The 16,670-nt window shown below is 45.9% G+C and overlaps 1 protein-coding gene across 1 annotated transcript in view; it reads left to right on the top strand.

Moving 5' to 3' along the window:
* The window catches only part of SLC15A5 (solute carrier family 15 member 5), a 108,541-nt gene that overhangs the window by 68,064 nt on the left and 23,807 nt on the right, over positions 1–16,670 (top strand). The window contains exons 4-5 of the mRNA XM_073564592.1: positions 5,117–5,337; positions 7,485–7,671. Coding sequence (XP_073420693.1) covers positions 5,117–5,337; positions 7,485–7,671 — 408 coding nt within the window. The remainder of the gene's footprint in view (positions 1–5,116; positions 5,338–7,484; positions 7,672–16,670) is intronic.

Here is a 16,670-nt window from a genome sequence, read left to right as displayed (position 1 = left end):
CAGACATTACATCTTATTCTTTACACTTCCCACCTTATTCCTCAGACATTACAGTTCAGACATTACAGTTTATTCTTTACACTTCCCACCTTATTCCTCAGACATTACATCTTATTCTTTACACTTCCCACCTTATTCCTCAGACATTACAGTTTATTCTTTACACTTCCCACCTTATTCCTCAGACATTACATCTTATTCTTTACACTTCCCACCTTATTCCTCAGACATTACAGTTTATTCTTTACACTTCACACCTTATTCCTCAGACATTACATCTTATTCTTTACACTTCCCACCTTATTCCTCAGACATTACATCTTATTCTTTACACTTCCCACCTTATTCCTCAGACATTACATCTTATTCTTTACACTTCCCACCTTATTCCTCAGACATTACAGTTTATTCTTTACACTTCCCACCTTATTCCTCAGACATTACATCTTATTCTTTACACTTCCCACCTTATTCCTCAGACATTACAGTTTATTCTTTACACTTCCCACCTTATTCCTCAGACATTACATCTTATTCTTTACACTTCCCACCTTATTCCTCAGACATTACATCTTATTCTTTACACTTCCCACCTTATTCCTCAGACATTACAGTTTATTCTTTACACTTCCCACCTTATTCCTCAGACATTACATCTTATTCTTTACACTTCCCACCTTATTCCTCAGACATTACAGTTTATTCTTTACACTTCCCACCTTATTCTTCAGACATTACATCTTATTCTTTACACTTCCCACCTTATTCCTCAGACATTACATCTTATTCTTTACACTTCCCAACTTATTGTTCAGACATTACATCTTATTCTTTACACTTCCCACCTTATTCTTCAGACATTACAGTTTATTCTTTACACTTCCCACCTTATTGTTCAGACATTACATCTTATTCTTTACACTTCCCACCTTATTCCTCAGACATTACAGTTTATTCTTTACACTTCCCACCTTATTCCTCAGACATTACATCTTATTCTTTACACTTCCCACCTTATTCCTCAGACATTACAGTTTATTCTTTCCACTTCCCACCTTATTCCTCAGACATTACATCTTATTCTTTACACTTCCCACCTTATTCCTCAGACATTACATCTTATTCTTTACACTTCCCACCTTATTCCTCAGACATTACATCTTATTCTTTACACTTCCCACCTTATTCCTCAGACATTACAGTTTATTCTTTACACTTCCCACCTTATTCCTCAGACATTACATCTTATTCTTTACAGTTCCCACCTTATTCCTCAGACATTACAGTTCAGACATTACAGTTTATTCTTTACACTTCCCACCTTATTCCTCAGACATTACATCTTATTCTTTACACTTCCCACCTTATTCCTCAGACATTACAGTTTATTCTTTACACTTCCCACCTTATTCCTCAGACATTACATCTTATTCTTTACACTTCCCACCTTATTCCTCAGACATTACATCTTATTCTTTACACTTCCCACCTTATTCCTCAGACATTACATCTTATTCTTTACACTTCCCACCTTATTCTTCAGACATTACAGTTTATTCTTTACACTTCCCACCTTATTCCTCAGACATTACATCTTATTCTTTACACTTCCCACCTTATTCCTCAGACATTACATCTTATTCTTTACACTTCCCACCTTATTCTTCAGACATTACAGTTTATTCTTTACACTTCCCACCTTATTCCTCAGACATTACATCTTATTCTTTACACTTCCCACCTTATTCCTCAGACATTAAAGTTTATTCTTACACTTCCCACCTTATTCCTCAGACATTAGTTTATTCTTACACTTCCCACCTTATTCCTCAGACATTACAGTTTATTCTTTACACTTCCCACCTTATTCCTCAGACATTACATCTTATTCTTTACACTTCCCACCTTATTCTTCAGACATTACAGTTTATTCTTTACACTTCCCACCTTATTCCTCAGACATTACAGTTTATTCTTTACACTTCCCACCTTATTCCTCAGACATTACATCTTATTCTTTACACTTCCCACCTTATTCCTCAGACATTACAGTTCAGACATTACAGTTTATTCTTTACACTTCCCACCTTATTCCTCAGACATTACATCTTATTCTTTACACTTCCCACCTTATTCCTCAGACATTACAGTTTATTCTTTACACTTCCCACCTTATTCCTCAGACATTACAGTTTATTCTTTACACTTCCCACCTTATTCCTCAGACATTACAGTTTATTCTTTACACTTCCCACCTTATTCCTCAGACATTACATCTTATTCTTTACACTTCCCACCTTATTCCTCAGACATTACATCTTATTCTTTACACTTCCCACCTTATTCCTCAGACATTACAGTTTATTCTTTACACTTCCCACCTTATTCCTCAGATATTACATCTTATTCTTTACACTTCCCACCTTATTCTTCAGACATTACATCTTATTCTTTACACTTCCCACCTTATTCCTCAGACATTACATCTTATTCTTTACACTTCCCACCTTATTCCTCAGACATTACAGTTCAGACATTACAGTTTATTCTTTACACTTCCCACCTTATTCCTCAGACATTACATCTTATTCTTTACACTTCCCACCTTATTCCTCAGACATTACAGTTTATTCTTTACACTTCCCACCTTATTCCTCAGACATTACATCTTATTCTTTACACTTCCCACCTTATTCCTCAGACATTACAGTTTATTCTTTACACTTCACACCTTATTCCTCAGACATTACATCTTATTCTTTACACTTCCCACCTTATTCCTCAGACATTACAGTTTATTCTTTACACTTCCCACCTTATTCCTCAGACATTACATCTTATTCTTTACACTTCCCACCTTATTCCTCAGACATTACATCTTATTCTTTACACTTCCCACCTTATTCCTCAGACATTACAGTTTATTCTTTACACTTCCCACCTTATTCCTCAGACATTACATCTTATTCTTTACACTTCCCACCTTATTCCTCAGACATTACAGTTTATTCTTTACACTTCCCACCTTATTCTTCAGACATTACATCTTATTCTTTACACTTCCCACCTTATTCCTCAGACATTACATCTTATTCTTTACACTTCCCAACTTATTGTTCAGACATTACATCTTATTCTTTACACTTCCCACCTTATTCTTCAGACATTACAGTTTATTCTTTACACTTCCCACCTTATTGTTCAGACATTACATCTTATTCTTTACACTTCCCACCTTATTCCTCAGACATTACAGTTTATTCTTTACACTTCCCACCTTATTCCTCAGACATTACATCTTATTCTTTACACTTCCCACCTTATTCCTCAGACATTACAGTTTATTCTTTACACTTCCCACCTTATTCCTCAGACATTACATCTTATTCTTTACACTTCCCACCTTATTCCTCAGACATTACATCTTATTCTTTACACTTCCCACCTTATTCCTCAGACATTACATCTTATTCTTTACACTTCCCACCTTATTCCTCAGACATTACATCTTATTCTTTACACTTCCCACCTTATTCCTCAGACATTACAGTTTATTCTTTACACTTCCCACCTTATTCCTCAGACATTACATCTTATTCTTTACACTTCCCACCTTATTCCTCAGACATTACAGTTTATTCTTTACACTTCCCACCTTATTCCTCAGACATTACATCTTATTCTTTACACTTCCCACCTTATTCCTCAGACATTACAGTTTATTCTTTACACTTCCCACCTTATTCCTCAGACATTACATCTTATTCTTTACACTTCCCACCTTATTCCTCAGACATTACATCTTATTCTTTACACTTCCCACCTTATTGTTCAGACATTACATCTTATTCTTTACACTTCCCACCTTATTCTTCAGACATTACAGTTTATTCTTTACACTTCCCACCTTATTGTTCAGACATTACATCTTATTCTTTACACTTCCCACCTTATTCCTCAGACATTACAGTTTATTCTTTACACTTTCCACCTTATTCTTCAGACATTACATCTTATTCTTTACACTTCCCACCTTATTCCTCAGACATTACAGTTTATTCTTTACACTTCCCACCTTATTCCTCAGACATTACAGTTTATTCTTTACACTTCCCACCTTATTCCTCAGACATTAAAGTTTATTCTTACACTTCCCACCTTATTCCTCAGACATTACAGTTTTTTAATCTATTGGCACCAGTGATGAGCGAGTTTGCTCAGTACTCGGGTTTTCCCGAGCATGCTCAGATGTTCTCCGAGTATTTGGGCGGGCTTGGAGATTTAGTTTTTGTCACTGCAGCTGTATGATTTGCATCTGCTTGACAGCCTGAATACATGTGGGGATTGCCTAATAAACTGGCCTTCTCCACATGTATTCAGGCTGTCTAGCAGCCGCAAATCATACAGCTGCGGCGACAGAAACTAAATCTCCGAGGACGCCCAAATAGTCAAAGAACACCCGAGGAGGCTCAGGAAAACCCGTATACCAAGAATACTTGCTCATCGATATTGGCCACTGAATGGGATCTCCGAGAGTCACCTCTTTCCTGCAGCTTTCCAGAGTCAGGTTTTGATTGGCTTGCACGACGCACCATCATTATGGCGTGACACATGCCAGGCCAGGTAATGATCAGAGGATGCGGGGATGCGGCAGTAGAAAACCAGTCTTAAACCTTATGTCCAGTGGACTGGGACCCGTGAATCCATTAGCACTGTCTCTACATGTGTGCACTCGTTGTGTAGGAGATCACTTTTTCTGTTTCTAAGCTTTGTCCTTGCAGTATTTTATGTGCATGTTCCGTGCTACTTTCCTGTCAGTTTTTGACCTCTGTTTGCTTCGATGCATTGGTTCTGCACCATTGTTGGATTCTGGAGGGTGACTCTTACTTTTCAATAGGAAAAAGTTGCCTCATCTACATGACGAAATAAGTCAGGCACTCCTCCAATCAGAGACCAGGCACAGGCTCACCCAGGTGACCGGTGGAAAGTTGTGGCCTGATCCATCTCTTCTGTTATCATATATTCGCTCATCATTGAGTCTCTGCCATTCACGTGGCCTGTACGGTCACTGCTCTACTATCTGACATGAAGATGGTTTCCATGTTTGTCTTATCAGCAGGTTCTCTCGCAGTGACATTTGGCGTATTCATAAATGCAGGAAGAATGTGCTGCACTCATTATCGCCATGTCGGGGGACATGTCTCCAGCTGGCTAGACCGTGCTAAGGAATATAACGGCGGCAGCTACAGCGAATCCCACGTGGAAAATGCCAAAGCGCTGATCAGGCTCCTTCCACTCTTTGTCTTCCAAGTTCTGTACCGAATCTGCACTGCTCAGGTGGGTAGAGAAAGAGGAACATTCCCTCATTTACATCTCATAGCAGAAGAAGCTGTATCACCATGTCTCTAGCCCTAGTTCCCCCGAACCATCACTCTCCTGTACCCCATATATTCTATCTCCCAACTTAGAAACCCTGAACCATTACTCTCCTGTGACCCATACACCTCCAGCCTTACTACCCCCAAGCCATTTATCTCCTGTACCCCATATATCTCCCAACTTAGTAACCTCAAACGATTGCCCTTCTGTATCCCATACACCTACAGCCTTACTACCCCCAAGCCATTAGTCCTATACCCTATATATCTCCCACCATAGTAACCCTGAACCATTACTCTCCTGTACCCCATACACCTCCAGCCTTAGTACCCCCGAAACAATAGTCCCCTGTACCCCATATATCTTCCACCTTAGTACCCCCAATTACTCTCTTGTACCCTAAATATCTCCCTCCTTAGTACCCCTGAACCATTACTGTTGTGAATTCTCTTGATCGGACTTCTGAGTTGGGGCTCCCTCTGGTGGTTATTGTGGGTAGTGGAGCTGGCCGGGTTGATAGAAGTCTGCCACCTGACGACGATTGGAAATCAGGGGTTACTGATTGGGAGGATATAAGTGAGCAGGCTTCCCTCAGTTGTTGCTGGTGATTAGTTCTTCCTGTGCATTCTGAGGTCTGCTGTCTCCTGCCTGATCCTGCATTTTTCATCTAAGTTGTTCATTTGCTAATCCTTTGCATCTAATCTGGTTTTGCCTCTTTCTGCTTTGCTGTGAGGGTTCAGCGTGCTCCCTGCTGGGGCTGTGCTGGACTCCGCTCCATATGTTACAGCTTGTGTCAGTTTGTTCAGTCCCCTGTTATATTAGTCTCTTTTGCACTGCTGCCAGTTCACACCAGAATGCTGATATAGTAGGGGAGAGATCGAGAGACCTCAGTGTTTTTTGTACATCAGACGTATTGGATTTTTTAGGGTTTTTGCGTGATTGCAGACAGTGTCTTTCCTTTCCTATCTAGACAATTTGGGCCCTATCATTTTCTGTCTGTGTTTTTGACTCATCTTGTCTCACCGACAATATATGTTTGGGGGCTATCTATTTCTTTGGGGTTCTACGCCGCGGCAGATAAGATTTCATCTTTCTTGATTTAGGCTTAGTTCTCCAGCCGTGCCGAGGCGTCTAGGGCATCGTAGGTACGCCCCACGACTAGTGCTAGTTGTGTTGTTAGGATTAAGGGTCTGCAATCCGCTAAGTTACCAACCTTTCTGGTTTCCTGGTGGCCTAGCCTATTCCTGCCATCCTCCTCGGAGACCTATTCATAACAGAATCACCAGCCTAAGGCTTTATGGCAATGATAAAGGTTTTAGCCGAAACACGTCTTGCCGTGCGCTTTACAGCAGTAATTTTTCCTATCTCTGCCTATATTTATAATATGCTGCTATGGATAAATATTTTTAATCTACGTTTGAAATAAAGAAAAAGATTTTTTATGTACTTCAAACTTGGCTCGCTGGATTCGTCTCCTTTTCGCATATATTTAGCATTGGGTATGCTGGTCGTGCACTGGCACACTTTTTTTCCGGCGCATCTGCCCTTTTGGCGCTGCGCAGAGCGCACAAAAATGCAACTCGGTGCGTTTGTCGCACCTTAGTACCCCCAAACAATTACCCTATATATATCTCCCACCTTAGTAACTCAGAACCATTACTCTCCATTACTTCATACACCTACAGCCTTACTACCCCTGAGCCATTAGTCCCCTGTACCCCATATAAATCCCACCTTTGTACCCCCGAACCATTACTCTCCTGCACTCCGTGCACCTCCAGGCTTAGTACTCCTGAACCATTAGTCCCCTGTACCCCATACACCTACAGCCTTACTACCCCCAAGCCATTAGTCCCCTGTACCCATATATCTCCCACCTTAGTACCCCTGAACCATTACTCTCCTGTACGCCATACACCCCCACCTTAGTTACCCCTAAAATTAGCCATGAGGATGTTCTAAACAATATGAATATGGGTTAGTTCTTCCATCCCACCCAGTGTCTCCTCACATTAGATTGCTGTTTTTGTTTCTGTGCTTTTCATCCCATACAGCAAAACAGTGACCCTAATCACTTTAGTTATTCCATCTTCTGTCTCCTGCAGGTTTCATCTGGGTTTTTTATTCAGTCTATGAACTGTAACCTAAGCCTTAATGGGTTCCTTCTGCCCATTGCGGCCATGAAGGTGATAAGTATCATCCCCATTATCCTTCTGACTCCTTGCCTGGAGACAGTCCACTCCTTCCTGTTCTCCAAGCGAGGATACCGGCTGTTACCTTGTGTGTCAATAGGTGAGTGTGCTCATGAGTGGTCATCTGTCCAGGAAAGGTGTCCAGTGATGACATCATAAGTCATGGAGCTATATATCAATATAATCACACAGGCAACACTCGTATCAATGAGCCTGGAGCCTCCCCTATACCTAGACTCAACATCGGTAACCAACCCACGATAAAGGCCGGAGACTCTCCAACATCAGTAACCAAACCTAGACCCACCAAGAAGACTGGAAACTTCTAAACAATAGTAATCAAACCTAGACCCACCATGAAGACTAGAGATTCCCCAACATCGGTAACCAACCCAAAACCCATGGCAAAGGCCGGAGACTCCCCAACATCAGTAACAAAACCTAGACCCACCAAGAAGACTGGAAACTTCTAAACAATAGTAATCAAACCTAGACCCACCATGAAGACTAGAGATTCCCCAACATCGGTAACCAACCCAAAACCCATGGCAAAGGCCGGAGACTCCCCAACATCAGTAACAAAACCTAGACCCCACATAAAGGTCAGAGATTTACTAACATCAGTAACCAAATGTAGTCTAACCATAAAGGCCAGAAACTACCCAACATCAGCAACTAAATCAAGGCCAAAAGAAAATAGTCCTCTAAAAATTAACCTTTATTAATGTACTAGCTGAAGAGCCCGACACTGCCCGGGCATAGTAACTTACTATGGTTAGTAATAAGAAATTATAAAGATTATATATATATATATATATATATATATATATATATATATATATATATATATATATATATACTGAGTGTAGAGCCCCGCCCACTCCGCATAGCTACATTCACTATAATATCCCACATCATCCTGTCAGCCAGAGCCACCGGACTACTACCCCTAATATCCCACATCATCCCGTCAGCCAGAGCTACCGGACTACTACCACTAATATCCCACATCATCCCGTCAGCCAGAGCTACCGGACTACTACCACTAATATCCCACATCATCCTGTCAGTCAGAGCCACCGGACTACTACCCCTAATATCCCACATCATCCCGTCAGCCAGAGCCACCGGACTACTACCCCGAATATCCCACATCATCCCGTCAGCCAGAGCCACCGGACTACTACCCCTAATATCCCACATCATCCCGTCAGCCAGAGCTACCAGACTACTACCTCTAATATCCCACATCATCCCGTCAGCCAGAGCCACCGGACTACTACCCCGAATATCCCACATCATCCCGTCAGCCAGAGCCACCGGACTACTACCCCTAATATCCCACATCATCCCGTCAGCCAGAGCTACCAGACTACTACCTCTAATATCCCACATCATCCCATCAGCCAGAGCTACCAGACTACTACCTCTAATATCCCACATCATCCCATCAGCCAGAGCTACCAGACTACTACCTCTAATATCCCACATCATCCCGTCAGCCAGAGCCGCCGGACTACTACCCCTAATATCCCACATCATCCTGTCAGCCAGAGCCACCGGACTACTACCCCTAATATCCCACATCATCCCGTCAGCCAGAGCCACCGGACTACTACCCCGAATATCCCACATCATCCCATCAGCCAGAGCTACCAGACTACTACCTCTAATATCCCACATCATCCCATCAGCCAGAGCTACCAGACTACTACCTCTAATATCCCACATCATCCCGTCAGCCAGAGCCGCCGGACTACTACCCCTAATATCCCACATCATCCTGTCAGCCAGAGCCACCGGACTACTACCCCTAATATCCCACATCATCCCGTCAGCCAGAGCCACCGGACTACTACCCCGAATATCCCACATCATCCCGTCAGCCAGAGCCACCGGACTACTACCCCGAATATCCCACATCATCCCATCAGCCAGAGCTACCAGACTACTACCACTAATATCCCACATCATCCCGTCAGCCAGAGACACCGGACTACTACCTCTAATATCCCACATCATCCCATCAGCCAGAGCTACCAGACTACTACCTCTAATATCCCACATCATCCCGTCAGCCAGAGCCGCCGGACTACTACCCCTAATATCCCACATCATCCTGTCAGCCAGAGCCACCGGACTACTACCCCTAATATCCCACATCATCCCGTCAGCCAGAGCCACCGGAGTACTACCCCGAATATCCCACATCATCCCGTCAGCCAGAGCCACCGGACTACTACCCCGAATATCCCACATCATCCCATCAGCCAGAGCTACCAGACTACTACCTCTAATATCCCACATCATCCCATCAGCCAGAGCTACCAGACTACTACCTCTAATATCCCACATCATCCCGTCAGCCAGAGCCGCCGGACTACTACCCCTAATATCCCACATCATCCTGTCAGCCAGAGCCACCGGACTACTACCCCTAATATCCCACATCATCCCGTCAGCCAGAGCCACCGGACTACTACCCCGAATATCCCACATCATCCCATCAGCCAGAGCTACCAGACTACTACCTCTAATATCCCACATCATCCCATCAGCCAGAGCTACCAGACTACTACCTCTAATATCCCACATCATCCCGTCAGCCAGAGCCGCCGGACTACTACCCCTAATATCCCACATCATCCTGTCAGCCAGAGCCACCGGACTACTACCCCTAATATCCCACATCATCCCGTCAGCCAGAGCCACCGGACTACTACCCCGAATATCCCACATCATCCCGTCAGCCAGAGCCACCGGACTACTACCCCGAATATCCCACATCATCCCATCAGCCAGAGCTACCAGACTACTACCACTAATATCCCACATCATCCCGTCAGCCAGAGACACCGGACTACTACCTCTAATATCCCACATCATCCCATCAGCCAGAGCTACCAGACTACTACCTCTAATATCCCACATCATCCCGTCAGCCAGAGCCGCCGGACTACTACCCCTAATATCCCACATCATCCTGTCAGCCAGAGCCACCGGACTACTACCCCTAATATCCCACATCATCCCGTCAGCCAGAGCCACCGGAGTACTACCCCGAATATCCCACATCATCCCGTCAGCCAGAGCCACCGGACTACTACCCCGAATATCCCACATCATCCCATCAGCCAGAGCTACCAGACTACTACCTCTAATATCCCACATCATCCCATCAGCCAGAGCTACCAGACTACTACCTCTAATATCCCACATCATCCCGTCAGCCAGAGCCGCCGGACTACTACCCCTAATATCCCACATCATCCTGTCAGCCAGAGCCACCGGACTACTACCCCTAATATCCCACATCATCCCGTCAGCCAGAGCTACTGGACTACTACCCCTAATATCCCACATCATCCCGTCAGCCAGAGCCACCGGACTACTACCCCTAATATCCCACATCATCCCGTCAGCCAGAGCCACCGGACTACTACCACTAATATCCCACATCATCCCATCAGCCAGAGCCACCGGACTACTACCCCTAATATCCCACATCATCCCGTCAGCCAGAGCCACCGGACTACTACCCCTAATATCCCACATCATCCCATCAGCCAGAGCCACCGGACTACTACCACTAATATCCCACATCATCCCATCAGCCAGAGCCACCGGACTACTACCCCTAATATCCCACATCATCCCGTCAGCCAGAGACACCGGACTACTACCCCTAATATCCCACATCATCCCATCAGCCAGAGCCACCGGACTACTACCACTAATATCCCACATCATCCCGTCAGCCAGAGCCACCGGACTACTACCCCTAATATCCCACATCATCCCATCAGCCAGAGCCACCGGACTACTACCACTAATATCCCACATCATCCCATCAGCCAGAGCCACCGGACTACTACCCCTAATATCCCACATCATCCCGTCAGCCAGAGACACCGGACTACTACCCCTAATATCCCACATCATCCCATCAGCCAGAGACACCGGACTACTACCACTAATATCCCACATCATCCCATCAGCCAGAGCCACCGGACTACTACCCCTAATATCCCACATCATCCCGTCAGCCAGAGCCACCGGACTACTACCACTAATATCCCACATCATCCCGTCAGCCAGAGCCACCGGACTACTACCACTAATATCCCACATCATCCCGACAGCCAGAGCCACCGGACTACTACCCCTAATATCCCACATCATCCCATCAGCCAGAGCCACCGGACTACTACCCCTAATATCCCACATCATCCCGTCAGCCAGAGCCACCGGACTACTACCCCTAATATCCCACATCATCCCATCAGCCAGAGCCACCGGACTACTACCACTAATATCCCACATCATCCCATCAGCCAGAGCCACCGGACTACTACCCCTAATATCCCACATCATCCCGTCAGCCAGAGACACCGGACTACTACCCCTAATATCCCACATCATCCCGTCAGCCAGAGCCACCGGACTACTACCACTAATATCCCACATCATCCCGTCAGCCAGAGCCACCGGACTACTACCACTAATATCCCACATCATCCCGTCAGCCAGAGCCACCGGACTACTACCACTAATATCCCACATCATCCCGACAGCCAGAGCCACCGGACTACTACCCCTAATATCCAACATCATCCTGTCAGCCAGAGCCACCGGACTACTACCACTAATATCCCACATCATCCCGTCAGCCAGAGCTACTGGACTACTACCCCTAATATCCCACATCATCCCGTCAGCCAGAGCCACCGGACTACTACCACTAATATCCCACATCATCCCGTCAGCCAGAGCCACCGGACTACTACCACTAATATCCCACATCATCCCGTCAGCCAGAGCCACCGGACTACTACCCCTAATATCCCACATCATCCCGTCAGCCAGAGCCACCGGACTACTACCACTAATATCCCACATCATCCCATCAGCCAGAGCCACCGGACTACTACCCCTAATATCCCACATCATCCCGTCAGCCAGAGCCACCGGACTACTACCCCTAATATCCCACATCATCCCGTCAGCCAGAGCCACCGGACTACTACCACTAATATCCCACATCATCCCGTCAGCCAGAGCCACCGGACTACTACCACTAATATCCCACATCATCCCATCAGCCAGAGCCACCGGACTACTACCCCTAATATCCCACATCAACCCGTCAGCCAGAGCCACCGGACTACTACCACTAATATCCCACATCATCCCAGGGATCCCTTTAAGAGAGGCCTGGGGTCAGAATCAGAGCGCTGAGGGATTTGTCCTGACTTCCATACCGAGGATCCCTTTAAGAGGGAAGATGTGCCTATGGGATGGAGGGGGGATTCTTTTCTGTCATGTGCTCTCTGCTCCTTTCTGGGGGGCAGACAATGGCTGGGAGCTTATGTTCCCTGGGATGGTAGATTTCTCCCACCATGGCAGTGTCTGTTGAGGTGTTCTGTAGTGAGAAAACTGTTGCTCATAGGAACCAATCACAGCTCCGCTTCTTTTAAACAGCTCTGGTGAAATGAAAGATGCTTCGTGATTGGTTGGTGATACACACACACGCACACACATTCACTTATATATATATATATATATATTGATTTTAGAAGGGTCAAAAATACTTGATTATCCTAAAAATGGTGCAAAAACAGAGAGTCAACAGGGAAAAGAAAGTATAATAACTTGTCTAAGGGTTAATCTCTCCCTAAATTAGCCCTAAGGTTCACCCTTCCTTCCAGCGGAGGTTGGCACCCCAGTTGTAGATGTGACGACGCCCCCGCTCAACGTCAGCATTGACTACGGCCAGAGGGTGCCAGGAACACCACACTGCACTTGCTCACTGAGCCAGTGCGCGTGTCCTGAGTAAAGCGAACAGTGCTCAAAGATCTCTGTGAAGCGGGCAGCAGCCGAGTAGATGCGTACATCAGAACAGCAGGACCTGAAGCACGTGACTGCTATGGGCGTGACCTAAACTCCACAGAGCTAGGAGCTGCAAGAGAACTCCTAGCAGGGTAACTGCGAGACAAAGTTACCAGGGGGCATAGACAGAGGATAGTCAGGACGTAGCCAATGAGTCACACACAGAGATAGCTGCAAGGTATCAGAGGGGCGAGCAGAGAGTAGTCAGGTCACAGGCAATGAGTCATACACAGAGAGGGAAGCGCAGTACAGAATCAACAGGCAAACTCACAACGGGAAACAGAACCGGGTCAGAACCATATAAACAAGCTATAGCAACAAACATGCACACGGGGGTCAGCACACTCGGCCAAAGGCAAAAGTATAACTGGCAGGGATTGAAGCTTCCCAGGGGTTTAAGAAGCTCTCCCAGAGCCATAGAGAGGCCACAATCATTAACCCCAGGTGTGCAGGTCAAAACCTGCACTGAGCTCCAGACATTAACCCCTGACGTGCAGCTCAAAAACCTGCACTGGGATCATGACAGTACCCCCCTATCAACGGGGGGCTGCTTGACCCCCAGGCTTCCCCGGGTACTTGGCATGGAAAGCCTGAACCAGGCGATCTGCATGTACAGAGCGAGCAGGGACCCATGAGCGCTCCTCTGGTCCATATCCCTTCCAGTGGACCAGGTACTGCAAAGAGGGGCGCACCCGCCGAGATTCCACAATATGTCCGACCTCATACTCCAATTGACCCTCCACCAGCATTGGAGGACCAACAGGCTCAGAGTCCTCTTTGACAGACACTACAGATTTCAACAGAGATTTATGGAACACATTGGCTATTTTTAAGGAGGCGGGGAGACGCAACCTATATGCCACTGGGTTGACTATCTCCATAATCTCGTACAGACCAATGAACTTTGGTCCCAATTTAGCTGATGGTACCTTCAAGTTGATGTTACGTGTGGAAAGTCAAGCCTTCTCTCCCACCTGAAACATGTCTCCCAAGGCTCTCTTTTTGTCAGCAAAATATTTGCACCTCCCCTGGGCTCAAGAGATATTACGCTGGACTTCAGCCCAGAAGTTTTTAACCGTTGAACGGACCCCTCTACCCCTTGACAACCGGAAACCACCCGTGAAAACTCCCCAAAATGTTGGTGGACTGACTCACCCGGTTGTTAAAAGTGAATTCCGCCAACGGTAACGCATCACACCTATCCTCCTGTCTGGCGGAGGTCAGACACCTGAGAATTTGTTCCAGGGATTGATTGGTGCGTTCTGTCTGACCATTACTCTCCAGGTGATATGCCGACGAGAAGGCGAGTGAGATGCCCAATTTCATACAGAACGTCCTCCAAAATTTGGCCACAAACTGCACACCTCTGTCAGACACAACATTCAGGGGTACCCCATGCAATCGGACCACATGCTGCACAAGCAACCTTGACAATGTTTCTGCTGAGGGTAATGCTGCCAAGGGAATGAAATGGGCCTGTTTGAAAACCTATCCGCCACCACCCAGATCACAGTATTGCCCCTGGAAGGTGGAAGGCCGGTAATAAAATCCATGGAAAGATGAGTCCATGGCCTATCAGGAACCGGTAAAGGTATGAGTTCCCCAGCCGGCTGGTTATGCGAGCTTTTGTAACGTGCAAACACTCCAGAAGCAGAAACAAAATTCTTGACATCGGTCCTTAGTGAAGGCCACCAAAAACCCCTGGCTACTGCCTCTCTAGTGGCCGTGATACCTGGATGAGCACTCAACCTAGACTCATGAAACTCCTGCAGAAGTCTAGGCTGCAAAAAATCAGGAACAAACAATTTATCCCCTGGCCTGGTTGCCGGAGCTAGGGCCTGAGCCCTTAGAATTTCTTGTTCCAACTCAGATGAGACCCCCGCCACTACCACCCCTGGGGGAAGAATGGAGGATGGCTGCTTGGGGGGTCAAAACTTCTGGACAGGGCATCCGCTTTAACATTTTTGGACCCCGGTCGAAAAGTAATGGAGAATTGAAAGCATGAAAAAAAAAATGACCAACGGGCTTGTCTAGGAGTAAGCCTCTTAGCAGATTCAAGGTATGCCAAATTTTTGTGATCCGTGACAACCGTGATAGGGTGAGTCGCCCCTTCCAAAAAGTGCCTCCATTCCTCAAACGCCAGCTTGACCGCAAGAAGTTCTCTATTGCCTACATCATAGTTTTTCTTGGATGAAGAGAACTTCTTGGAGAAGAAGGCACAGGGTTTGAGATTGGTAAGGGTGGCCGGACCCTGGGACAGCACAGCCCCCACCCCCACTTCAGAAGCATCCACCTCCACAATGAATGGTTTGGACGGGTCTGATTGTACCAACACCGGGGTGGACATGAAACACTTCTTAATAGCTGAGAAGGACTCCTTAGCGAGTACAGACCAATTTTTAACATCAGCACCCTTCTGGGTAAGATCCGTGAGTGGTTTAACCACTTGTGAGAAACCTTTAATGAATCTCCGATAATAGTTCGCAAATCCTAAGAAGCGCTGGAGCCCCTTGAGATCTCGAGGCTGAACCCAGTCAGCGATCGCCAGCACCTTCTTAGGATCCATTCGAAACCCCTCACAGGACACAATAAACCTCAAAAAAGACAGTTCCTGTACAAAAAATGAACATTTTTCCAATTTAGCGAACAATTGGTTCTCCCTGAGTCTCTGGAGAACTGTCTGTAGATGTTGCAAGTGAGATTGGCTGTCCGGGGAATACACCAAAATGTCATCCAAATAAATAATAACAAAATGGCCTATCAGGTCAGAAAATACAACATTGATGAAATTCTGCAAAATAGCGGGTGCATTGGTTAACCCAAACGGCTTTACCAGGTTTTCAAAGAGTCCTTCTGATGTGAGGAACGCAGTTTTCCACTCGTCTCCTTCCCGAACCCTTATCAGATTGTAGGCCCCCCAGAGATCTAACTTGGAGAACCATTGGGCCACAGCTAACTGGCTACATAAGTCTGGGATGAGGGGAAGCGGGTAAGTGTTCCTAACCGTTATCTTGTTCAGTTCCCAAAAGTCGAGGCACGGCCGCAAACCACCATCTTTCTTCTTCACAAGGAAGAATCCTGCTGCCACAGGTGACACAGAAGGCCTGATATGCCCTTTGCGGAGACTCTCAGCTATGTACTCCTTCATGGCTTGGCGCTCGGGCCCGGACAAATTGAACAATTGAGCCTTAGGTAACTTGGCTCCGGGTA

Source organism: Dendrobates tinctorius, unplaced genomic scaffold (genome assembly GCF_039654945.1).
Source record: "Dendrobates tinctorius isolate UK_male_01 unplaced genomic scaffold, ASM3965494v1 ptg000464l, whole genome shotgun sequence".
Classification (NCBI taxonomy): Eukaryota; Metazoa; Chordata; class Amphibia; order Anura; family Dendrobatidae; genus Dendrobates; species Dendrobates tinctorius.
This window is presented reverse-complemented; position numbering and strand designations above follow the sequence as displayed.